This window comes from Mytilus galloprovincialis, chromosome 9 (genome assembly GCF_965363235.1).
Source record: "Mytilus galloprovincialis chromosome 9, xbMytGall1.hap1.1, whole genome shotgun sequence".
Lineage (NCBI taxonomy): Eukaryota > Metazoa > Mollusca > Bivalvia > Mytilida > Mytilidae > Mytilus > Mytilus galloprovincialis.
Window position 1 is genome coordinate 64,468,073 of NC_134846.1, and position 27,413 is coordinate 64,495,485.

Consider the following 27,413-nt stretch of genomic DNA (forward strand, 5'->3'; position numbering starts at 1 on the left):
TTCAGATTTAACATTGTATTCTAGCAGAAAGGAGGACATCATAAACTATGTGTTCAAATCTTCTACAAATGTAGCTACAATGTACAAAGCTGTTGCCTTTGTTAATGTCAAAAATCAAGTGACATAGTTGTCCTTAAATTTCTTTCCCACTGTTTTCGTTTTTTCAATTTTTGTTTTTGGTCCTTTCTACTTAAGCCTCGTTTTGACAATTTCCTCTCTGGGTTCTTTGTAATGGCCATCTTGTCATTAGCATTAAAATGAGTAATTTTTGCTTTTCCCCCTTTTTCAGAACCAAGGCACTTTCTATCTTGTTTCAAAACTGTTTTAACTGGATATCTTTGTCCTTGTCCTTCTGATCCTAATCCTTCCTTGCCATCCCAACCGCTCTTCAACATAATCCTGTAACCTCTATTTGAAGATGGAATTAGAAATGGATCGTCCTTTGCTTTCTTTTTAGAGTTAAATATATGAACCATAGAGCTTTCATGATTTTTCACAGAACTTTCTGTGAATTTTTGTTTACAAATGTCACAATAAAATGATTCACAGCTGTCTTTGCGTTTTTCTGTGGGAAAATTAACCTGGTTTGATCCAGGTTTCCAGGTTTCAATGAACTTTGATATATTTGTAAATCCAGCTGAGCGTGCAATGTCAGAAGCACTTTTGTTATGTCTATCAACTACATCTGTTTTGAGACCGGCTGATAATAAATATTTCACAATATCTAACTGGCCAGAGTGTGCTGCACACATTAAAGCAGACCAGCCATATCGATCATGACTATCAAGAGGTACACCTTTTAAAATCTGTACCTTTAACTGTCTTAAATTTCCTTCCTGGGCATATCTTAAATACCTGTTAATATCTATTTGTGTAATGTTTGATCTGTTTTCTTGTGTTTTAGAACAACTCTTAGCCTTCCTTCTTTTTTCTGGATGTATGTGAAGTTAGCAGCCGGTTCGTTATTCGTTATTCGATATTCAATATCCAACCGGCTGCTAGCAGCCAGTTTGATATTCAAAATTTAGTGAAAAATCATAAGAAATTAAATACTTAAAAAGCACGATTTTCATAGTCAAAAGGACTGAGAAGATACGTAGGAATTATTAAATGACCTTTTCAAGCTGTCGCAATTTCTCGTTGTCCTCGAATATAAACCCTTTTCCGTGCGACTTATTTGTCTGTATGTAATATAGAGTTTTGTCATAAAAACGACTTCAAAGATGTACTTTTGTGTATAATGTTTCTTACGACAAAAAGAAAAACCAATAACTCTAGAAATATTTTTAACTATAAATAGAAATATATATGGAAAGCCAAAAAAAAATATTTCAGTCAAAAAATGTCCAAATTTTAGGACAAAGGGCACAGGGTGATGGTGAGAGCCCCCTGATCTCTCAATCTTTCTAATATTTAACAGACATTTACTCAATAGGTAGATACAAACGTGACTAAAAGGACTTTGGGTACACTTCCTGTCTTCTATGTTTACGGAGCGCCCAAAGTGCCAGTTGGATATTCAAAATATATAGCGAAAACCTACCCGAGACCGCTTAAATGAGGTTGAGACCTCCCTGGTCTTTCAATGTCCCTAAAATTCAACCAAATCATTGACTCTGTATATATAAAGATTGTATTAGATGGAGTTTCCAGAAAAACGTCATCTTCAATATCTACGGAGGGCTAAGATTGTCACTTTTCAGTCAAAAAATGTCCAAATTTTAGGACAAAGGGCACAGGGTGATGGTGAGAGCCCCCTGATCTCTCAATCTTTCTAATATTTAACAGACATTTAGTCAATAGGTAGATACAAACGTGACTAAAAGGACTTTGGGTACACTTCCTGTCTTCTATGTTTACGGAGCGCCCAAAGTGCCAGTTGGATATTCAAAATATATAGCGAAAACCTACCCGAGACCGCTTAAATGAGGTTGAGACCTCCCTGGTCTTTCAATGTCCCTAAAATTCAACCAAATCATTGACTCTGTATATATAAAGATTGTATTAGATGGAGTTTCCAGAAAAACGTCATCTTCAATATCTACGGAGGGCTAAGATTGTCACTTTTCAGTCAAAAAATGTCCAAATTTTAGGACAAAGGGCACAGGGTGATGGTGAGAGCCCCCTGATCTCTCAATCTTTCTAATATTTAACAGACATTTAGTCAATAGGTAGATACAAACGTGACTAAAAGGACTTTGGGTACACTTCCTGTCTTCTATGTTTACGGAGCGCCCAAAGTGCCAGTTGGATATTCAAAATATATAGCGAAAACCTACCCGAGACCGCTTAAATGAGGTTGAGACCTCCCTGGTCTTTCAATGTCCCTAAAATTCAACCAAATCATTGACTCTGTATATATAAAGATTGTATTAGATGGAGTTTCCAGAAAAACGTCATCTTCAATATCTACGGAGGGCTAAGATTGTCACTTTTCAGTCAAAAAATGTCCAAATTTTAGGACAAAGGGCACAGGGTGATGGTGAGAGCCCCCTGATCTCTCAATCTTTCTAATATTTAACAGACATTTAGTCAATAGGTAGATACAAACGTGACTAAAAGGACTTTGGGTACACTTCCTGTCTTCTATGTTTACGGAGCGCCCAAAGTGCCAGTTGGATATTCAAAATATATAGCGAAAACCTACCCGAGACCGCTTAAATGAGGTTGAGACCCCCCTGGTCTTTCAATGTCCCTAAAATTCAACCAAATCATTGACTCTGTATATATAAAGATTGTATTAGATGGAGTTTCCAGAAAAACGTCATCTTCAATATCTACGGAGGGCTAAGATTGTCACTTTTCAGTCAAAAAATGTCCAAATTTTAGGACAAAGGGCACAGGGTGATGGTGAGAGCCCCCTGATCTCTCAATCTTTCTAATATTTAACAGACATTTAGTCAATAGGTAGATACAAACGTGACTAAAAGGACTTTGGGTACACTTCCTGTCTTCTATGTTTACGGAGCGCCCAAAGTGCCAGTTGGATATTCAAAATATATAGCGAAAACCTACCCGAGACCGCTTAAATGAGGTTGAGACCCCCCTGGTCTTTCAATGTCCCTAAAATTCAACCAAATCATTGACTCTGTATATATAAAGATTGTATTAGATGGAGTTTCCAGAAAAACGTCATCTTCAATATCTACGGAGGGCTAAGATTGTCACTTTTCAGTCAAAAAATGTCCAAATTTTAGGACAAAGGGCACAGGGTGATGGTGAGAGCCCCCTGATCTCTCAATCTTTCTAATATTTAACAGACATTTAGTCAATAGGTAGATACAAACGTGACTAAAAGGACTTTGGGTACACTTCCTGTCTTCTATGTTTACGGAGCGCCCAAAGTGCCAGTTGGATATTCAAAATATATAGCGAAAACCTACCCGAGACCGCTTAAATGAGGTTGAGACCCCCCTGGTCTTTCAATGTCCCTAAAATTCAACCAAATCATTGACTCTGTATATATAAAGATTGTATTAGATGGAGTTTCCAGAAAAACGTCATCTTCAATATCTACGGAGGGCTAAGATTGTCACTTTTCAGTCAAAAAATGTCCAAATTTTAGGACAAAGGGCACAGGGTGATGGTGAGAGCCCCCTGATCTCTCAATCTTTCTAATATTTAACAGACATTTAGTCAATAGGTAGATACAAACGTGACTAAAAGGACTTTGGGTACACTTCCTGTCTTCTATGTTTACGGAGCGCCCAAAGTGCCAGTTGGATATTCAAAATATATAGCGAAAACCTACCCGAGACCGCTTAAATGAGGTTGAGACCCCCCTGGTCTTTCAATGTCCCTAAAATTCAACCAAATCATTGACTCTGTATATATAAAGATTGTATTAGATGGAGTTTCCAGAAAAACGTCATCTTCAATATCTACGGAGGGCTAAGATTGTCACTTTTCAGTCAAAAAATGTCCAAATTTTAGGACAAAGGGCACAGGGTGATGGTGAGAGCCCCCTGATCTCTCAATCTTTCTAATATTTAACAGACATTTAGTCAATAGGTAGATACAAACGTGACTAAAAGGACTTTGGGTACACTTCCTGTCTTCTATGTTTACGGAGCGCCCAAAGTGCCAGTTGGATATTCAAAATATATAGCGAAAACCTACCCGAGACCGCTTAAATGAGGTTGAGACCCCCCTGGTCTTTCAATGTCCCTAAAATTCAACCAAATCATTGACTCTGTATATATAAAGATTGTATTAGATGGAGTTTCCAGAAAAACGTCATCTTCAATATCTACGGAGGGCTAAGATTGTCACTTTTCAGTCAAAAAATGTCCAAATTTTAGGACAAAGGGCACAGGCTGATGGTGAGAGCCCCCTGATCTCTCAATCTTTCTAATATTTAACAGACATTTAGTCAATAGGTAGATACAAACGTGACTAAAAGGACTTTGGGTACACTTCCTGTCTTCTATGTTTACGGAGCGCCCAAAGTGCCAGTTGGATATTCAAAATATATAGCGAAAACCTACCCGAGACCGCTTAAATGAGGTTGAGACCCCCCTGGTCTTTCAATGTCCCTAAAATTCAACCAAATCATTGACTCTGTATATATAAAGATTGTATTAGATGGAGTTTCCAGAAAAACGTCATCTTCAATATCTACGGAGGGCTAAGATTGTCACTTTTCAGTCAAAAAATGTCCAAATTTTAGGACAAAGGGCACAGGGTGATGGTGAGAGCCCCCTGATCTCTCAATCTTTCTAATATTTAACAGACATTTAGTCAATAGGTAGATACAAACGTGACTAAAAGGACTTTGGGTACACTTCCTGTCTTCTATGTTTACGGAGCGCCCAAAGTGCCAGTTGGATATTCAAAATATATAGCGAAAACCTACCCGAGACCGCTTAAATGAGGTTGAGACCCCCCTGGTCTTTCAATGTCCCTAAAATTCAACCAAATCATTGACTCTGTATATATAAAGATTGTATTAGATGGAGTTTCCAGAAAAACGTCATCTTCAATATCTACGGAGGGCTAAGATTGTCACTTTTCAGTCAAAAAATGTCCAAATTTTAGGACAAAGGGCACAGGGTGATGGTGAGAGCCCCCTGATCTCTCAATCTTTCTAATATTTAACAGACATTTAGTCAATAGGTAGATACAAACGTGACTAAAAGGACTTTGGGTACACTTCCTGTCTTCTATGTTTACGGAGCGCCCAAAGTGCCAGTTGGATATTCAAAATATATAGCGAAAACCTACCCGAGACCGCTTAAATGAGGTTGAGACCCCCCTGGTCTTTCAATGTCCCTAAAATTCAACCAAATCATTGACTCTGTATATATAAAGATTGTATTAGATGGAGTTTCCAGAAAAACGTCATCTTCAATATCTACGGAGGGCTAAGATTGTCACTTTTCAGTCAAAAAATGTCCAAATTTTAGGACAAAGGGCACAGGGTGATGGTGAGAGCCCCCTGATCTCTCAATCTTTCTAATATTTAACAGACATTTAGTCAATAGGTAGATACAAACGTGACTAAAAGGACTTTGGGTACACTTCCTGTCTTCTATGTTTACGGAGCGCCCAAAGTGCCAGTTGGATATTCAAAATATATAGCGAAAACCTACCCGAGACCGCTTAAATGAGGTTGAGACCCCCCTGGTCTTTCAATGTCCCTAAAATTCAACCAAATCATTGACTCTGTATATATAAAGATTGTATTAGATGGAGTTTCCAGAAAAACGTCATCTTCAATATCTACGGAGGGCTAAGATTGTCACTTTTCAGTCAAAAAATGTCCAAATTTTAGGACAAAGGGCACAGGGTGATGGTGAGAGCCCCCTGATCTCTCAATCTTTCTAATATTTAACAGACATTTAGTCAATAGGTAGATACAAACGTGACTAAAAGGACTTTGGGTACACTTCCTGTCTTCTATGTTTACGGAGCGCCCAAAGTGCCAGTTGGATATTCAAAATATATAGCGAAAACCTACCCGAGACCGCTTAAATGAGGTTGAGACCCCCCTGGTCTTTCAATGTCCCTAAAATTCAACCAAATCATTGACTCTGTATATATAAAGATTGTATTAGATGGAGTTTCCAGAAAAACGTCATCTTCAATATCTACGGAGGGCTAAGATTGTCACTTTTCAGTCAAAAAATGTCCAAATTTTAGGACAAAGGGCACAGGGTGATGGTGAGAGCCCCCTGATCTCTCAATCTTTCTAATATTTAACAGACATTTAGTCAATAGGTAGATACAAACGTGACTAAAAGGACTTTGGGTACACTTCCTGTCTTCTATGTTTACGGAGCGCCCAAAGTGCCAGTTGGATATTCAAAATATATAGCGAAAACCTACCCGAGACCGCTTAAATGAGGTTGAGACCCCCCTGGTATTTCAATGTCCCTAAAATTCAACCAAATCATTGACTCTGTATATATAAAGATTGTATTAGATGGAGTTTCCAGAAAAACGTCATCTTCAATATCTACGGAGGGCTAAGATTGTCACTTTTCAGTCAAAAAATGTCCAAATTTTAGGACAAAGGGCACAGGGTGATGGTGAGAGCCCCCTGATCTCTCAATCTTTCTAATATTTAACAGACATTTAGTCAATAGGTAGATACAAACGTGACTAAAAGGACTTTGGGTACACTTCCTGTCTTCTATGTTTACGGAGCGCCCAAAGTGCCAGTTGGATATTCAAAATATATAGCGAAAACCTACCCGAGACCGCTTAAATGAGGTTGAGACCCCCCTGGTCTTTCAATGTCCCTAAAATTCAACCAAATCATTGACTCTGTATATATAAAGATTGTATTAGATGGAGTTTCCAGAAAAACGTCATCTTCAATATCTACGGAGGGCTAAGATTGTCACTTTTCAGTCAAAAAATGTCCAAATTTTAGGACAAAGGGCACAGGGTGATGGTGAGAGCCCCCTGATCTCTCAATCTTTCTAATATTTAACAGACATTTAGTCAATAGGTAGATACAAACGTGACTAAAAGGACTTTGGGTACACTTCCTGTCTTCTATGTTTACGGAGCGCCCAAAGTGCCAGTTGGATATTCAAAATATATAGCGAAAACCTACCCGAGACCGCTTAAATGAGGTTGAGACCCCCCTGGTCTTTCAATGTCCCTAAAATTCAACCAAATCATTGACTCTGTATATATAAAGATTGTATTAGATGGAGTTTCCAGAAAAACGTCATCTTCAATATCTACGGAGGGCTAAGATTGTCACTTTTCAGTCAAAAAATGTCCAAATTTTAGGACAAAGGGCACAGGGTGATGGTGAGAGCCCCCTGATCTCTCAATCTTTCTAATATTTAACAGACATTTAGTCAATAGGTAGATACAAACGTGACTAAAAGGACTTTGGGTACACTTCCTGTCTTCTATGTTTACGGAGCGCCCAAAGTGCCAGTTGGATATTCAAAATATATAGCGAAAACCTACCCGAGACCGCTTAAATGAGGTTGAGACCCCCCTGGTCTTTCAATGTCCCTAAAATTCAACCAAATCATTGACTCTGTATATATAAAGATTGTATTAGATGGAGTTTCCAGAAAAACGTCATCTTCAATATCTACGGAGGGCTAAGATTGTCACTTTTCAGTCAAAAAATGTCCAAATTTTAGGACAAAGGGCACAGGGTGATGGTGAGAGCCCCCTGATCTCTCAATCTTTCTAATATTTAACAGACATTTAGTCAATAGGTAGATACAAACGTGACTAAAAGGACTTTGGGTACACTTCCTGTCTTCTATGTTTACGGAGCGCCCAAAGTGCCAGTTGGATATTCAAAATATATAGCGAAAACCTACCCGAGACCGCTTAAATGAGGTTGAGACCCCCCTGGTCTTTCAATGTCCCTAAAATTCAACCAAATCATTGACTCTGTATATATAAAGATTGTATTAGATGGAGTTTCCAGAAAAACGTCATCTTCAATATCTACGGAGGGCTAAGATTGTCACTTTTCAGTCAAAAAATGTCCAAATTTTAGGACAAAGGGCACAGGGTGATGGTGAGAGCCCCCTGATCTCTCAATCTTTCTAATATTTAACAGACATTTAGTCAATAGGTAGATACAAACGTGACTAAAAGGACTTTGGGTACACTTCCTGTCTTCTATGTTTACGGAGCGCCCAAAGTGCCAGTTGGATATTCAAAATATATAGCGAAAACCTACCCGAGACCGCTTAAATGAGGTTGAGACCCCCCTGGTCTTTCAATGTCCCTAAAATTCAACCAAATCATTGACTCTGTATATATAAAGATTGTATTAGATGGAGTTTCCAGAAAAACGTCATCTTCAATATCTACGGAGGGCTAAGATTGTCACTTTTCAGTCAAAAAATGTCCAAATTTTAGGACAAAGGGCACAGGGTGATGGTGAGAGCCCCCTGATCTCTCAATCTTTCTAATATTTAACAGACATTTAGTCAATAGGTAGATACAAACGTGACTAAAAGGACTTTGGGTACACTTCCTGTCTTCTATGTTTACGGAGCGCCCAAAGTGCCAGTTGGATATTCAAAATATATAGCGAAAACCTACCCGAGACCGCTTAAATGAGGTTGAGACCCCCCTGGTCTTTCAATGTCCCTAAAATTCAACCAAATCATTGACTCTGTATATATAAAGATTGTATTAGATGGAGTTTCCAGAAAAACGTCATCTTCAATATCTACGGAGGGCTAAGATTGTCACTTTTCAGTCAAAAAATGTCCAAATTTTAGGACAAAGGGCACAGGGTGATGGTGAGAGCCCCCTGATCTCTCAATCTTTCTAATATTTAACAGACATTTAGTCAATAGGTAGATACAAACGTGACTAAAAGGACTTTGGGTACACTTCCTGTCTTCTATGTTTACGGAGCGCCCAAAGTGCCAGTTGGATATTCAAAATATATAGCGAAAACCTACCCGAGACCGCTTAAATGAGGTTGAGACCCCCCTGGTCTTTCAATGTCCCTAAAATTCAACCAAATCATTGACTCTGTATATATAAAGATTGTATTAGATGGAGTTTCCAGAAAAACGTCATCTTCAATATCTACGGAGGGCTAAGATTGTCACTTTTCAGTCAAAAAATGTCCAAATTTTAGGACAAAGGGCACAGGGTGATGGTGAGAGCCCCCTGATCTCTCAATCTTTCTAATATTTAACAGACATTTAGTCAATAGGTAGATACAAACGTGACTAAAAGGACTTTGGGTACACTTTCTGTCTTCTATGTTTACGGAGCGCCCAAAGTGCCAGTTGGATATTCAAAATATATAGCGAAAACCTACCCGAGACCGCTTAAATGAGGTTGAGACCCCCCTGGTCTTTCAATGTCCCTAAAATTCAACCAAATCATTGACTCTGTATATATAAAGATTGTATTAGATGGAGTTTCCAGAAAAACGTCATCTTCAATATCTACGGAGGGCTAAGATTGTCACTTTTCAGTCAAAAAATGTCCAAATTTTAGGACAAAGGGCACAGGGTGATGGTGAGAGCCCCCTGATCTCTCAATCTTTCTAATATTTAACAGACATTTAGTCAATAGGTAGATACAAACGTGACTAAAAGGACTTTGGGTACACTTCCTGTCTTCTATGTTTACGGAGCGCCCAAAGTGCCAGTTGGATATTCAAAATATATAGCGAAAACCTACCCGAGACCGCTTAAATGAGGTTGAGACCCCCCTGGTCTTTCAATGTCCCTAAAATTCAACCAAATCATTGACTCTGTATATATAAAGATTGTATTAGATGGAGTTTCCAGAAAAACGTCATCTTCAATATCTACGGAGGGCTAAGATTGTCACTTTTCAGTCAAAAAATGTCCAAATTTTAGGACAAAGGGCACAGGGTGATGGTGAGAGCCCCCTGATCTCTCAATCTTTCTAATATTTAACAGACATTTAGTCAATAGGTAGATACAAACGTGACTAAAAGGACTTTGGGTACACTTCCTGTCTTCTATGTTTACGGAGCGCCCAAAGTGCCAGTTGGATATTCAAAATATATAGCGAAAACCTACCCGAGACCGCTTAAATGAGGTTGAGACCCCCCTGGTCTTTCAATGTCCCTAAAATTCAACCAAATCATTGACTCTGTATATATAAAGATTGTATTAGATGGAGTTTCCAGAAAAACGTCATCTTCAATATCTACGGAGGGCTAAGATTGTCACTTTTCAGTCAAAAAATGTCCAAATTTTAGGACAAAGGGCACAGGGTGATGGTGAGAGCCCCCTGATCTCTCAATCTTTCTAATATTTAACAGACATTTAGTCAATAGGTAGATACAAACGTGACTAAAAGGAATTTGGGTACACTTCCTGTCTTCTATGTTTACGGAGCGCCCAAAGTGCCAGTTGGATATTCAAAATATATAGCGAAAACCTACCCGAGACCGCTTAAATGAGGTTGAGACCCCCCTGGTCTTTCAATGTCCCTAAAATTCAACCAAATCATTGACTCTGTATATATAAAGATTGTATTAGATGGAGTTTCCAGAAAAACGTCATCTTCAATATCTACGGAGGGCTAAGATTGTCACTTTTCAGTCAAAAAATGTCCAAATTTTAGGACAAAGGGCACAGGGTGATGGTGAGAGCCCCCTGATCTCTCAATCTTTCTAATATTTAACAGACATTTAGTCAATAGGTAGATACAAACGTGACTAAAAGGACTTTGGGTACACTTCCTGTCTTCTATGTTTACGGAGCGCCCAAAGTGCCAGTTGGATATTCAAAATATATAGCGAAAACCTACCCGAGACCGCTTAAATGAGGTTGAGACCCCCCTGGTCTTTCAATGTCCCTAAAATTCAACCAAATCATTGACTCTGTACATATAAAGATTGTATTAGATGGAGTTTCCAGAAAAACGTCATCTTCAATATCTACGGAGGGCTAAGATTGTCACTTTTCAGTAAAAAAATGTCCAAATTTTAGGACAAAGGGCACAGGGTGATGGTGAGAGCCCCCTGATCTCTCAATCTTTCTAATATTTAACAGACATTTAGTCAATAGGTAGATACAAACGTGACTAAAAGGACTTTGGGTACACTTCCTGTCTTCTATGTTTACGGAGCGCCCAAAGTGCCAGTTGGATATTCAAAATATATAGCGAAAACCTACCCGAGACCGCTTAAATGAGGTTGAGACCCCCCTGGTCTTTCAATGTCCCTAAAATTCAACCAAATCATTGACTCTGTATATATAAAGATTGTATTAGATGGAGTTTCCAGAAAAACGTCATCTTCAATATCTACGGAGGGCTAAGATTGTCACTTTTCAGTCAAAAAATGTCCAAATTTTAGGACAAAGGGCACAGGGTGATGGTGAGAGCCCCCTGATCTCTCAATCTTTCTAATATTTAACAGACATTTAGTCAATAGGTAGATACAAACGTGACTAAAAGGACTTTGGGTACACTTCCTGTCTTCTATGTTTACGGAGCGCCCAAAGTGCCAGTTGGATATTCAAAATATATAGCGAAAACCTACCCGAGACCGCTTAAATGAGGTTGAGACCCCCCTGGTCTTTCAATGTCTATAAAATTTAATTAAATCATAGACTCTGTATATATGAAGGTTGTATTAGAAGGATTTCCCAGAATATTGTCATATTCGATATATATATGGAGGGCTTATATTGTCACTTTTCTGCTAATCATTATCAGAATTTTAGGACAAAGGGCACAGGGCAATGGTGATAGCCATCTAATCTCTCAATCTTTGTATTACTAAGCAGACATTTAATTAATAGGTAGGCAGAAATTATAACCTTATGTTGGAAAGGGCCAACCATATCCCCACTTGGGGTTGTGAGATTTTAAACAAGCAGCTGACCACCGTCTTGACAAAGAGAGAGACTGATTGAGCTCGGCAAATTGTGAGATATGGGATGAAAAAAAAACAGGCGCACCGGGTATGATTACCACGAATTTTATATTTTTTTATATGGACGATAGGATCGAAAGATCAAAAGCTGGGTCTAAAAACCGTTTAATCGTGGATATTGGTTTTGGGTGAAACAAATTGATTTTATTTTGGATTGTTATAAAGATTAAGACATCGATCCAATAACTATTAATAGCTGGAATTAGTTGTTGAAAACGTCAAAGCCCTGAGTGGTATTGCCAAAATGAATCACCGCCGATGGTACTCCCGGATGAGGAAGGATCAGTTGGATCAGTTGATCGGAACGAAGACCAACATTTTTTTAGCGTTGTTCCAACCCTATACTAGGAAGGATATTATCACCCAAGCCAAACAGCATGAGTTGATAGAGTTTAGCAGGATGTCGAAAGATCGACTACTGGATAAGTTACAGGAACAGATCAGAGAAGATAGGAAATCATTGGGGATAAAATTGAGGTACATCCACTGAAGAAAGCCTTTAAAGATGTATTTACTACCTGAAAGATGACCACTATTATTGACATGGTGGTGCAGACCTTCCTTGAGGTCTCTCAGATGTCAAGAGTGGAACTTATAGACGATTGGGCATTGAAAGGATAACAAGTCAATGTGATGCTGCACTGTGAAGATTAACCCAACAGGTAAGATGGATGATGAGAACGTGGGATACTTTCACTCGGGAAACCAGATTTTCCCTTCAACCACGGACTTGCTTGAAACCCTTGAGAAGGGTAGATTAACCCTTGATTTAGAATAGATGATAGTGAAGTATACCCGCTGCACATTTCAAACATTGGTGAACAGCGGGAGAGAGAACTCAACTTATTGCTGATCCAAGGCTACATGTGCTTAAACCACGTTTATAGCAAGGAATTTCTGGAAACCAACAAAGAGTGTTGCGTCAACCACAAGGCAGCCAAGATCAGAGCTGCCCAAAGAAGGGACATACCAGCTGACTTTTGTCAACAACACCCACCCGATGAGAGTCCCTTTCGTAGTGTACGCGGACTTTGAGTGCTTTGATTTACCGATAAGGTTGAAATCAAAAACGATAAGGTTCTGTAGCAATACACAGTTTAATAGAAGTTTAGTATCGCATTATGGCCATGGTGAATTTTTTAAATATGAAAGTTTTTGTACAATGAAATACATTTTTAGATAATTGAAGAATAATATAGCCTCCTTAGTGGGGTTATATGAACATTCAGATTGTTTTTAGCATGTTTTATATGGTATGTATCTGTTTGACAGTCCGTATTTTTCTATCCGTACCACCCATAGGTCCATAAATTATTGTAGTGTTTATCAACAAATATTTATAGCTCGACCTTTTCAATTCAAATTATGGAAAAACGAGCAAAAATGCATGTGTGTTTTTTTAACCTTTCGATAGATATATGCCTATAGTTTCAGGAAAGGTACAACTGTTCAAACCAACGCTTAGGGGCGTTCAAACAAACGCTTACAGGTATTCAAACCTTCACTTAGGAAGGTTCACGTCAACGCTTTAAATAAATGAACGTTTATGAAGATTACAGACCCGAAACAGTGTGAGGCGCTCGCCAAGGAGTTGCAAGAGATCAAGCGGAAGATTCAAGCCAGTAACATGCAGCATCGCCTGGAGAAGATTGGACTCAACCCTGACCTTTCCAAGGTGTTAAGCCTGTGGTTGAGGCTCAGCGAGAGGCAGCTTCACCGATCACCTAAACGATCGTTTAACTTCCTGCAGCAGTGACAGCCCTCCAGCCTCCACCGCCCAAGTTTGACTACCCACTATCCATTGCACCACCTATAGACACCATCCTCGGACTTCGAGCACAGCAGTATTTGCAGATCAGTAACGATCCTTCGCCGACCACACCTTTGGATTTCGATCTCTTCATCGGAAGCTAACCAGTTACTTCTGACGACGATGATATTTTCGTGGATGGTGTGAGGTACAAAGGAACCCTTAACCTCTGGGAACTCATGGTGAAAAAGAAATCAGAATCTTTCGAGTCCGAAGTTTTTAAGACCTTGTCGACTATGCAGAGATCCTGCACAGTTCCGGTGCATGTATCAAGGCAATTAACCCTCTCGAGAACCCTAAGGCGATAAAGATCTAAGTGGACGAAGATTGTGTCTCACATCTAAAGCAAGATAAGCATTGTAGCGGACTTCAAACCGTGTTTCTACCCTCCGACTTTGACCAGCTCCTTTTTTGCTTGGATCTGTGCAACACTGCATACCGTGCTGGAAACAATGGTGTGCGCAACGCGATTATGGCGATCATCGATGCCATAAAGAAAGGTGAACACATCAGCATCAAGGAATATAAGCAACTCCATCGTAATATCCTCAATTAAGAAAGGTTTTGTTTGAAAGTATGCATACGGTGGTAGAAGTTTTTTTGACACTATCACCAGTATCGCTGGTCGCATGTTCACCTCCTCTGCTGCCAAGACATTGAAAAGTAGGCCTATGAGCACTGCCACCAATGCAGCCATGATAGGAGTGGTAGGTGGTAGTCGTCAACCATGTCGTTGACAAAGTGACCCGCACTCGAAAACCCATTGACCAACGCAGCAAGCCCAATCAACAGCTCAGTGTTAAACGCAGAAAGCCCAACAACTAAACCCAGTTAAACAATTTTATCTCTGGTCGTGGCATCGGTACCATCCCAACTTCCTCCAATGCTATAAATAAATACATAATGTCTGACATCCTTACAATCACAGAAGGGTTGACCTTCGATGAAAGTCTTCAAAAATATTAATACTAGGTTCACGAATTCGAACCTTAAGCCGGCGCCCAACTTACCAACTCTGGAGCGTCACTCCTGCAGACGAAAACAAGATGCAACTGTACAAAACCATCCAGAAAAAATCCACGATCCTCTGTGGATTTCGCATGAGACAGTGTGATTTCATAGTCGTTCTCCAAGCCTCACAGTTTAACTGCCGCCTAGCTGCCAATAGTGGTCGCGAAAAGCCAAGATATATTATCGTTGCCTTTCAAACCGACAGAGATAATGACAAAACCAATAATGCTTCCGTGTTCAATCGCTGTCGATTGCAAAATATCCATGTCACCCTCAAAGCTGAACGCTACTCAGCCGTCGACTTTAATGCCGTTTTTTTTTTCCAGAAAACAAGGTTGCCATAGTGTTCAAGGAGGATGTAGACTTCAGAAAGAAATTCTACAACATTGACACCCTCCTTAGTAACGGTGATGTCAACCCCTCTGATTTCATTGACATATAGCCGCTGTTGGTCATCGATGTAAGTCATCAGTCCGAGCGGACATCCAAATTCGAGCGGAATTCGAGCGTTATGTTCCCGCCAACACCGAAGCATTTGCACTTCCAATCTCCGTAGGAGTCCTAGGCATCCAGTTCGAATCGTTCGGTCAGTAGTTGAACGTCGTGTTTTAATAATTAAATGGACACCACACTGTTGCAGCAAATCGTCCAAAACACAGACCCAAAACAAGGGTTTTCCATCCTTGTCTCTAGAAACGACAGTCGCATTTTTACTCTGTTCAACCCCCTCCCCCAACTACAATTTAAGGAATCGAACACCACATTGGGATTTAAGCGACAGCTCTACACATTTGATCGGGCAACAAATGTTACAAAGAGGGTGAAGACATTGTTAGCATCAAAAGCATCAACAGCATCCTGGTGAACAGTGGCATCATCAATAGCAGCTACATACACGGCTCCCAACAGTCCACTATCTGAAGCTTCCCCCCCTGCAATCGATTCCGGGGTAAAGATCATTCAAACCCCCCAAAAATATGGTGTTCTTACCCGTGATCTTGAGAACCATCAATCGCATGCAGACATACCTCACCAATCCAGACGGCGATCCTCCACAATCTCCGCAGAGAACATCTCACCATCATCTTCCATCTTCGCGAGGCATGAATAAATAGTCTATTGAAATACGGTTTGAACTTTATAAAAGGTCAATCTAAATATTACAGAGAGCAGACAAAAAAGGTTTCCCGGTCACCATTCGTTTATCCCACACAAACCTGCATGGTGAACACAAGATGTTGTTTACCCCGCGACAGATTGAAAAGATCACCAAGCTTCTACAAAATGGTTCTAGTGGAAAAAAGCACTAACCAATTGAAGAAAAACATTCAAAAAGAAAGTGGATTCCTATCCATGTTAGCGGAAAGGGCAATGCGAGCCTTTCCTATGTTGGCGAACACAATTCATGTCAGCATGAGGTGTCGGAGCCCTAAGTTGTCTGTGTGAAATAGCAATCAACAATGCATTTGGACCTGGATTTTACATCAAAAGGGGTGGTTGTGTGAGCTGTGTGAAGGTGTGTGATAAAGGTCTGTATATTTTCCCTTCAACCTATAGTGACGGTTTGTATTTTAAACTAGGTCATCGATTCTACTAGGCCTAGGGTTCTGGTCTGATCTGATCTGCAGCAAACAGTCCGATCAAGAACATTCCACTTTTGATACAATCTTTATATATATGAAATCTATGATTTGGTTGAATTTAATGGAAATTGAAAGACCAGGGGGGTCTCATCCTCATTTAAGCGGTCTCAGGTAGCTTTTCACTAAATATTTTGAATATCCAGTTGGCACTTTGGGCGCTCCGTAAACATAAAAGACAGGAAGTCTACTCAAGTTTATTTTATTAATGTGTGCATCTACCTATTTTTTAGCTGAAAAGTGACAATACAAGCCCTCCATAGATATCGAATATGACATTATTCTGGGCAATCCTTCTGATACAACCTTCATATATACAGAGTCTATGATTTACTAAAATTTTGTGGACATTGAAAAACCAGGGGGGTCTCACCCTCATTTAAGCGGTCTCAGGTAGCTTTTCACTATCTATTTTGAATATCCAACTGGCACTTTGAGCGCTCCGTAAACATTAAAGACAGGAAGTCTAACCGAAATTCCTTTTAGTCACGTGTGTATCTACCTATTGACTAAATGTCTGCATAATATTAGAAAGATTGAGCAATTAGGGGGCTCTCACCATTGCCCTGTGCCCTTTGTCCTAAAATTTTGATAATTTTTGGCTGAAAAGTGACAATACAAGCCCTCCATAGATATCGAATATGACATTATTCTGGGCAATCCTTCTGATACAACCTTTATATAATCAGGGTCTATGATTTATTTAAATTTTGTGGACATTGAAAGACCAGGGGGTCTCACCCTCATTTAAGCGGTCTCAGGTAGCTTTTCACTATCTATTTTGAATATCCAACTGGCACTTTGGGCGCTCCGTTAACATAGAGACAGGAAGTCTACCCAAATTCCTTTTAGTCACGTGTGAATCTACCTATTGACTAAATGTCTGCATAATATTAGAAAGGTTGAACAATTAGGGGGCTCTCACCATTGCCCTGTGCCCTTTGTCCTAAAATTTTGATAATTTTTAGCTGAAAAGTGACAATACAAGCCCTCCATAGATATCGAATATGACATTATTCTGGATAATCCTTCTGATTCAACCTTTATATATACAGAGTCTATGATTTACTTAAATTTTGTGGACATTGAAAGACCAGGGGGGTCTCAACCTCATTTAAGCGGTCTCAGGTAGCTTTTCACTATCTATTTTGAATATCCAACTGGCACTTTGGGCGCTCCGTAAACATTAAAGACAGGAAGTCTATCCAAATTCCTTTTGGTCACGTGTGTATCTACCTATTGACTAAATGTCTGCATAATATTGAAAAGATTGAGCAATTAGGGGGCTCTCACTATTGCCCTGTGCCTTTTGTCCTAAAATTTTGATAATTTTTAGCTGAAAAGTGACAATACAAGCCCTCCATAGATATCGAATATGACATTATTCTGGGCAATCCTTCTGATACAACCTTTATATATACAGAGTCTATGATTTACTTAAATTTTGTGGACATTAAAAGACCAGGGGGGTCTCACCCTCAATTAACGGTCTCAGGTAGCTTTTCACTATCTATTTTGAATATCCAACTGGCACTTTGGGCGCTCCGTAAACATAGAGACAGGAAGTCTATCCAAATTCCTTTTAGTCACGTGTGTATCTACCTTTTGACTAAATGTCTGCATAATATTAGAAAGATTGAGCAATTAGGGGGCTCTCACCATAGCCCTGTGCCCTTTGTCCTAAAATTTTGATAATTTTTAGCTGAAAAGTGACAATACAAGCCCTCCATAGATATCGAATATGACATTATTTTGGGCAATCCTTCTGATACAACCTTTATATTTACAGAGTCTATGATTTACTTAAATTTTGTGGACATTGAAAGACCAGGGGGGTCTCATCCTCATTTAAGCGGTCTCAGGTAGCTTTTCACTATCTATTTTGAATATCCAACTGGCACTTTGGGCGCTCCGTAAACATTAAAGACAGAAAGTCTATCCAAATTCCTTTTAGTCACGTGTGTATCTACTTATTGACTAAATGCCTGCATAATATTAGAAAGATTAAGCAATTAGGGGGCTCTCACCATTGCCCTGTGCCCTTTGTCCTAAAATTTTGATAATTTTTAGCTGAAAAGTGACAATACAAGCCCTCCATAGATATCGAATATGACATTATTCTGGGCAATCCTTCTGATACAACCATTATATATACAGAGTCTATGATTTACTTAAATTTTGTGAACATTGAAAGACTAGGGGGTCTCACCCTCATTTAAGCGGTCTCAGGTAGCTTTTCACTATATATTTCTTTTATGGGCTTTCCATAAATATTTCTATTTATAATCCTAATTGTTTTCTAGAGTAATCGGTTTTTGTTTTTGTTTTTAAGAAAAATCCTGTATTAAAGTACTGTACCTCTTTGATTTTTTTTTTATTGACATTAATCTATATTACATTTAGACAAATATGCAAATTAGAAAAGGGTTTATATTCGAGAACAACGAGAATTTGCGACAGCTTGAAGAGGTCATGAAACTATCTCCTACGTATCTTATCAGTTCTTTTAACTATAAAAATCATGCTTTTAATGTTATTAAGTATTATTCTTTTTTTATTTTCAACTTAATTTTGAATATCAACCGACTGTTAGCAGCCGGTTGGATATTGAATATCGAATATCGAATAACGAACCGGCTGCTAACTTCACACACATTTTTTCTGGACATAGTTTTTCTCTTATTGTATCTATTTCATCACTTTTTACGGAAGCGGAACTTTCTTCATTTATAATTTCTTCATAAAAATTCTTTACTTCTGTTCCCTCTAAATTTCTATTTACTTTCCTGTTTTCAGTTTTCCTTTTCCTACTTTTGTCATCACTTGATGCTGAGACAAAACTTATTAACTTGGAATACTCTCCTTTCACCCATTCCATCTTTCAGTATTAACCACCTTAACTGCATACCTGTAAAAAGTATTTAAAAAAAAAAACGTAATTGTGTTATCAGTTATCAAACAATCATCTTCAATGACTCTTTTTTTTTGTCAAGATTCAATGTGATGATCATGTGATAATGATTTCTGATGACAATACATGTATGTATCACCCACCATAAATTCTTCAAAGTCTGAAATATTTCTGATTACAATACATGTACATTTTTATGTATCACCCACCATAAATTCTTCAAAGTCTGGAAGCAATTTTTAATGACCTTTAATAATAAAAGGCTGACAGTCACAAGTAAATGTTTTTAAACTTGATTTTGACTCCATACATGTATACCCCTTGATTTTTTTTTAATTTAGAGGCTTATTGTCAAATGCAAAGCATGTTAACAAGTATTTTTTTTATATTAAATAGCTTTTGTATCAGTGTATGTTGCCATTTATTTCAAAATCATTTTCTACAAATGATAATAAGACCTTATAAGACATGTGTGAAAGTTTGCAAACATATAATAATTTTAACCAGGTGCTCCGCAGGGCGCAGCTTTATACGACCGCAGAGGTCGAACCCTGAACAGTTGGGGCAAGTATGGACAAAACATTCAAGCGTGATACAGCTCTGAATTTGGATTGTGATCAAATTTTTGACATTACATGTTTTTTTTTACACAAAACAAATGTCAAGATTTTACAAATCAATTAAAGATTTCTTCTTATTTAAATCTAAAATTAAATAGTTGACACAGCATAGGTTTCTGACACAGAATGAATGTGGTCTAATGAACTTAAAAATTTTTTTGCCTTTGAGCAATTCACTATGCTGTTGAATATTAATCCTCTCAAAAAAATGTTTGAAGAAATTTTCTTTTTATTTATGAAATCTGAAATGAGAAAAATTTAACACCCCCCCCCCCTTTTTTTCACATCTCGTTTCCCTTTTTCCAAAACTGATATCAATTCAAATTTCTAATGGAGTTTGCAACAATAACTACTCTTTTAAATACATCATAAAATATTAAAATGTAAAATAAAGTGCTTGTTATCACTGATTGGTAAAGATTGGTTGGTAGTAAAAGTGAATATACATTGTTTATTGTATAAAACAATAAAAAAAACTTCATCAGCAACATTTTATATTGGCAAATTTCCAATGAAGTTATTTACATAAAGTTATTGGCAAATAAAAATAGAAAATGACATCATAGTCATGTCTGGCAAATTTCCAACATACATTATCTAAAACATTTTAGATAAGATAAGGAAAAAAAGCTTCATCAGCAACATTTTATATTGGCAAATTTCCAATGAAGTTATTTACATAAAGTTATTGGCAAATAAAAATAGAAAATGACATCATAGTCATGTCTGGCAAATTTCCAACATATATTATCAACTACTATTCTATACAAAGAAAGATAACTCCAATTGAAAATTAATTGCTATTGCACAATATTGTGCAATTAGATATTTCTTGCTATTGTGCAATACTGTGCAATTGAAAATTTCTTGCTATTGCACAATACTTGATATGGAATCCTGATTTGGACCAACTTGAAAACTGGGCCCATAATCAAAAATCAAAGTACATATTTAGATAAAGCATATCAAATAAGCCCAAGAATTTATTTTTTGTTAAAATCAAACTTAGTTTAATTTGGACCCTTTGGACCTTAATGTAGACCAATTTGAAAACTGGACCAAAAATTAAGAATCTACATACACAGTTAGATTTGGCATATCAAAGAACCCATTTATTCAATTTTTGAAGAAATCAAACAAAGTTTAATTTTGGACCCCCATTTGGACCAACTTGAAAACTAGGCCAATAATTAAAAATCTAAGTACATTTTTAAATTCAGCATATCAAAGAACCCCAAGGATTCAATTTTTGTTAAAATCAAACTAAGTTTAATTTTGGACCCTTTGGACCTTAATGTAGACCAATTTGAAAACGGGACCAAAAATTAAGAATCTACATACATAGTAAAATTCGGCATATCAAAGAACCCCAATTATTCAATTTTTGATGAAATCACACAAAGTTCAATTTTGGACCCTTTGGGCCCCTTATTCCTAAACTGTTAGGACCAAAACTCCCAAAATCAAACCCAACCTTCCTTTTATGGTCATAAACCTTGTGTTTAAATTTCATAGATTTCTATTTACTTATACTAAAGTTATGCTAAAACCAAAAATAATGCTTAATAGGGCCCCTTTTTGGCCCCTAATTCATAAACTGTTGTGACCTCAACTCCAAAAATCAATCCCAACCTTCCTTTTGTGGTCATAAACCTTGTGCTAAAATTTCATTGATTTCTATTTACTTATACTAAAGTTATTGTGCGAAAACCAAGAATAATGCTTATTTGGGCCCTTTTTTGGCCCTTAATTCCAAAACTGTTGGAACCAAAACCCCCAAAATCAATCCCAACCTTCCTTTTGTGGTCATAAACCTTGTGTCAAAATTTCATAGATTTCTATTCACTTAAACTAAAGTTATAGTGCGAAAACCAAGAAAATGCTTATTTGGGCCCTTTTTGGCCCCTAATTCCTAAAATGTTGGGACCAAAACTCCCAAAATCAATACCAACCTTCCTTTTGTGGTCATAAACCTTGTGTTAAAATTTCATAGATTTCCATTCACTTTTACTAAAGTTAGAGTGCGAAAACTAAAAGTATTCGGACGCCGGACGACGACGACGACGACGACGCCGACGCCAACGTGATAGCAATATACGACGAAAAATTTTTCAAATTTTGCGGTCGTATAAAAACCAGAAAATGAATTAAAAGGGATATGTTGTTACCCTGGAATGTGTTGTGGAATAAGACGTAGGGTGTGCTTGACTTTAGTGACTCAGCACAAGGTATTTTGGAATTTACAGGTTGCTTAGAATTTTTTGTAAAAAATAAAAACTAGCACATCATAGAAAAGCAAGTGAGTAATCTATGTTTCAAATTTATAACAAACATCTCTGTAATAAAGTCTGTGGATTTCTATAAAAATCTTAGTTTATTTGTCACATAAATGTAGTATTCTTTTTCTAATAAATGCATGAAACAATAAATAATAATGATTTGCATCATGTTTCCTCTCGGTACATGTACAAAATGGCCTACATGTATCTCTATTATTCATTATATCTGTAGTTTTGATACAATTGAAGTTTGAAAATTCTGTACAAAAATGGCTACAGAAGCCAGGGGTCATAAACCTTAAAGGTTTTACCCATGTCATTTTTGGGGCTCTTTATAAATTGCTGTTCACCTTGGGCCTAGGCTCTGTGTTGTAGAAAACAGTTTGACCTACATTGTAAGTCTTTACTGGTTTGCAGTTCATTGATGTATACCTTTCCTTTTACTCTATCTTGATATATACATATATATCATTAACAGAAAGCTTAATACTAAAATTTATGATAAAAGAGATGATTTCTCATTTCCTATCATCAATTATCCATTTTTAGATGGTGACGTTCCTTTGTCACCATCTTACGGTGTTTATAAATCTCAACTTGTACAATTCGCTCGTGTATGTAACAATGTTTTAGATTTTAACGAGAGTAATTTATGTATTTCTGAAAATTATTACACCAGGGTTTTCGATATCACAAACTACACTATGTAGTCAAAACATTTACTAAATTTTATCATCGGTATAAGGACATCATTCGTAAATATAGCTCAACATGCAGACTTCTTATACGTTCAGGTATTTCACATCCAATGTTTTATGGAAATATTCTTTATAAAGCACAAAAATGTCAGTATTCACCTCAGAAGCTAACAAAACCTTAAATAAACTTATTAAGAAGGGATGTAGTTACTTTACTGTTGTCAGGTCATTAAAGATTGCATATTTTGGCGTTAATATTTATTCACTTATAAATAGGGTCTTTGCATCGGAACTAAACACATTCATCATAATAAACCAGTTGTTGGCATGACATGGGTTATGTTCTTCTCATATATGTATTGATGGTATGATACTAAACCCCTCATGGGGGAGGATTGTGTCTGATATTCATATGACGAAGACATAATTTTCAATCAGTTTAATTGAAGTCCGGAGCTGGCATGTCAGTTAACTGCTAGTAGTCTGATGTTATTTATGTATTATTGTCATTTTGTTTATTTTCTTTCGCTACATCTTCTGACATCAGACTCGGACTTCTCTTGAATTGAATTTTAATGTGTGTATTGTTATGCGTTTACTTTTCTGCATTGGCTAGAAGTATGGGGGAGGGTTGAGATCTCACAAACATGTTTAACCCCGGCGCATTTTTGCGCCTGTCCCAAGTCAGGAGCCTCTGGCCTTTGTTAGTCTTGTATTATTTAACTTTTAGTTTCTTATGTAAAATTTGGAGTTAAGTATGGTGTTCATTACATGTATCACTGAACCAGTATATATTTGTTTAGGGGCCAGCTGAAGGACGCCTCTGGGTACGAGAATTTTTCATTGCATTGAAGACCTGTTTGTGACCTTCTGCTGTTGTCTGCTCTATGGTCGGGTTGTTGTCTCTTTGGCACATTCCCCATTTCCATTCTCAATTTTATTTAGCACAATACTAGGACCACCTGAGGTGACTGAGTGAAGCCAGACCAGGAGTCAATTTCACAAAAAAAAAAACTTTCGACTAATATTGGTCGTAAGTCATGGCCAATTCAGTATACTTACGAGAGAGTTACGACCTATCTTAGCCGTAAGTTTTTTTGTGAAAAATCAAATCGACTCCAGCTGACCAACTCAGGAATATGACCAGGGGTTAAAATTTTTTGTAACAGCTAACTAGCCCAAGACTTGTTGGCAGCAGGATTTCACTAGCCCTGTTGGAAGAACTGCTAGTCCATCAAAACTGACCTGCTAGCCCTAGTATGCCGTAAAAATCAAGAGTTTGCTGCCTAATACAAAATGTGTGTCCTTTGTTTTGAAGAAGACATTATACATGTTATACACTGTATTTCATATTTTTTGTTAATCTGCTATTTATTCTGTTGGTGCTTAACCTAATTTAGTTGTTCCCACATTCAAAGCAGACTTTTTATTTGCGTGCTTGGGGCAATTAACGGCAATTTTTACAGAGCATCGTCTGTTTTTTTCATCACCAACAGCCAACCTTGCCAGAGGAATAATTGTGTCCTAGTTCTGCCAACTTTTTTTACAGGTAGTAAATATGGTGAGTTTTTGGCCAAATTGTAAAGATCAAATACAAAACAATAGATCAAAGGCAAATGCTTCCAAATTAGCATGAAAATGTGTGAATCTCGCGATAAAGACTTGGCAGGCTTCCTGTCTTACTTTTTGGACCTTTTGGATTATATCTCTTCATCTTTTATATAAGCTTTGGATTTCAAATAATTTGGCCACGAGCATCACTGAAGAGACATGTATTGTCGAAATGCGCATCTGGTGCAACAAAATTGGTACCGTTAATTGTATTACTACCACTGGGTCGATGCCTCTGCTGGTGGACTATTAGTCCCCGAGGGTATCACCAGCCCAGTAGCCAGTACTTCGTTACTGGCATGAACATACAAATTTTTTGTGTTATTAAAATTTGCTGTTACAAAATATTATAAATTATTATAAATTAAGGAATGTATCTCCCTCATGCAAAGCTCTGATTCCTTTTACGGATTTGGCTATACTTTTTGGACCTTTTGGATTATAGCTCTTCATCTTTTATATAAGCTTTGGATTTCAAATATTTTGGCCACGAGCATCACTGAAGAGACATGTATTGTCGAAATGCGCATCTGGTGCAACAAAATTAGTACCGTTAATTATTAGACACTATAAAAACATTTCCACTTTTCCCAGTCGTATTTGGCATTTTTTGGGGGGATGAATTGTCAGTCTCATTACCCCCTTCATCTACAGTTTTTCGTTTTGAAACGGATAAAGTTCCTGGGGTTCCCGTATTAAAATATTTAGAAATATTTTGTTGCATGGTTTCGTGCTCAAGAGCTGTGCGACAAGACAGGTCAATACCGATCAATACATCATACCTCCAAATACCGTTAATTGAAAATCTTGGCATCAGCAATGTACAATACCCCAGGCCATGGTATGAGAAATCAATATTTAAAGTACTAGAATTGCAATCAACATACGATACCGAGCAGCAAGAGTTGTTTTTCTATTTTTAAAATATGTACAACAGGACCTGTACAAACCAGTTCAAATTCTTGGAATCCCGGATGACTTAATTGAATCGGATTGGCTAACATAGAATAGTGATGAAGGGATTTTCCACTTTCTATATTGGAAACGTCAAGAATTTTGTGTTACTAGTCCGTCGGGCATATCGGGTTACACATTTTAACTGCCCGAGGCGTAATTGATCTAGTCCCGGGCGTCGGGCTTGTGGAATTTTTAACCCCTGATGACAGTTGTTATCCATTCGTTTGATGTGTTTGGACTTTTGATTTTGCCTTTTGATTTTTGATTTTCCTTTTTGAATTTTCCTCGGAGTTCAGTATTTTTGTGTTTTTACTTTTCACCTGTTTTGTGTTAACTGTTATGCTGTTATGATAACTAAGGCAGAACCATAGTTTACGTTGAGATATTGTCTCATTCATGTATACAAACATTTCATTAACGCCTATGACTGATATATATCATAACAAATGGAAATCTTACATGTATGCTGCTGTTAATCTTTAAATTGCAGTTTTCCAAACGTTATCAAAGCGACTTTTATTTACACCGGAAGTGTCTAATGTAATTTCGGGATCAACAACGGACAAGAAGTGAGCTCGAAAATCCGAACCTTACTTTTCTCAGTCTTTTGTAGATCTTATCCATGACAGGGACTTTCTATCCTTAACTACAGTATAGAAAGTTCCTGTTTAGGAGTATTTCGTGACTTGAAAAAAAACACCATCCGACGTATTTTACAAGTTTGTACACAGTTTGTTACTGAATAAGCTTGTTAAGATGCCTGTATAAAGAAAGATGTAAAAATAAAAGGCTTTTTTTATTAGTGGAAGAAGACGTCAAGTCTTCTGAAGACTTAAGGGGCTGACCATTGGCATTGAGTCTCCGTATGCCGCATTCATTTCGTGTATTACAATTTCAAAACAACTTAGATTCCTGACACCGATTTTTACACATGATTAGGCATCTGAATCATTTAATTTGTAAATTATGATTGTAAAACAATCACTATCGTAAATATGACCCTTTTATTTATGTAAATTATTAGATTTCATCTCATCCACATGGACGTTATTTGTTTACTTGTAACAGAACTGTAGATATTTGTATTACGCATGCGTGAATTTGGTATCGGGACAACTCGCCCTGTTTACAAGTTCGCCCTTGAAGTTACGAATTTGCAATCCTGCAGACAAAAAGATTTTGTTTTTATATAAATAAAAAGGATATATAAAGTGTTGTCTTTATTCATGGTTTTCCTTTGTCATGTGAATTAGATGCCCTTCGTAACATACATGTGAACCTCCCGTTTAGGAGAAAAAACTCCCGTGTATGAAATTTTTCAGACGCCATATTTGATCATTTCTTACTACTGTACGGGTGTAATTGACACCTGTGTTAAATTTTACCTGAACATCAAAGAAGATGTATAATTACAAGGCTTCACTTGACAGCTTGGGTGTCAAACTTACTGGTAATCAACGATGTTTACCTCCGGCTAACTGCCGTTGTGTTATCAAAACGATGTGTATTGGGAATATTGAAATACTTTTTTGTTACTTCCCTTTGTTTTATCCTGTTTTCAGTTATTTTGCTTTTAAAAATGTAAATTGTATAAAGACTATAAATGATTAATATTTTAATCAAATAATCATAAAAGGATGTTGATTAAATGAATTTAAATGATTTTGGACAAATAAAAAAATTAAAATTTATAAATTATTTTAGCAATCTAGACCTCCTTTCAAGGATTAAATTGAAGTTTATATCAAAATTTTGTTTACAACAAATTTTTCTAATTAAATTACGATGTTGCAAATATACATGTGGAGCTTATTTCTTTCTTATTTGTCTATACATTTACAAATGATAAGGAGATGAAGACATTAACAAAAATATAAACAGATAAGATATATAAATATAATGATTCATTTGCTAGCAGTGAACAATCATTTGTCAAAAACAAAACAAAACAAAACAAGAAACAGATTCTTCTTATTATTTTATTTTATTCAAATAGAGAGG

General features: G+C 37.2%; 1 protein-coding gene across 1 annotated transcript; it reads right to left on the bottom strand.

Annotated features, from left to right (window-relative positions):
- LOC143045624 (G patch domain and ankyrin repeat-containing protein 1-like) lies at nt 1-25,949 on the bottom strand. Its single transcript, XM_076218246.1, has 3 exons — nt 25,872-25,949; nt 18,991-19,244; nt 1-924 (listed from the first exon to the last, which is right to left on the bottom strand). The coding sequence occupies exons 2-3, from the start codon at nt 19,212-19,214 to the stop codon at nt 108-110; spliced, it is 1,041 nt and encodes a 346-aa protein (XP_076074361.1). The 5' UTR covers nt 19,215-19,244; nt 25,872-25,949; the 3' UTR covers nt 1-107.
- Nucleotides 25,950-27,413: the final 1,464 nt, after the last annotated feature.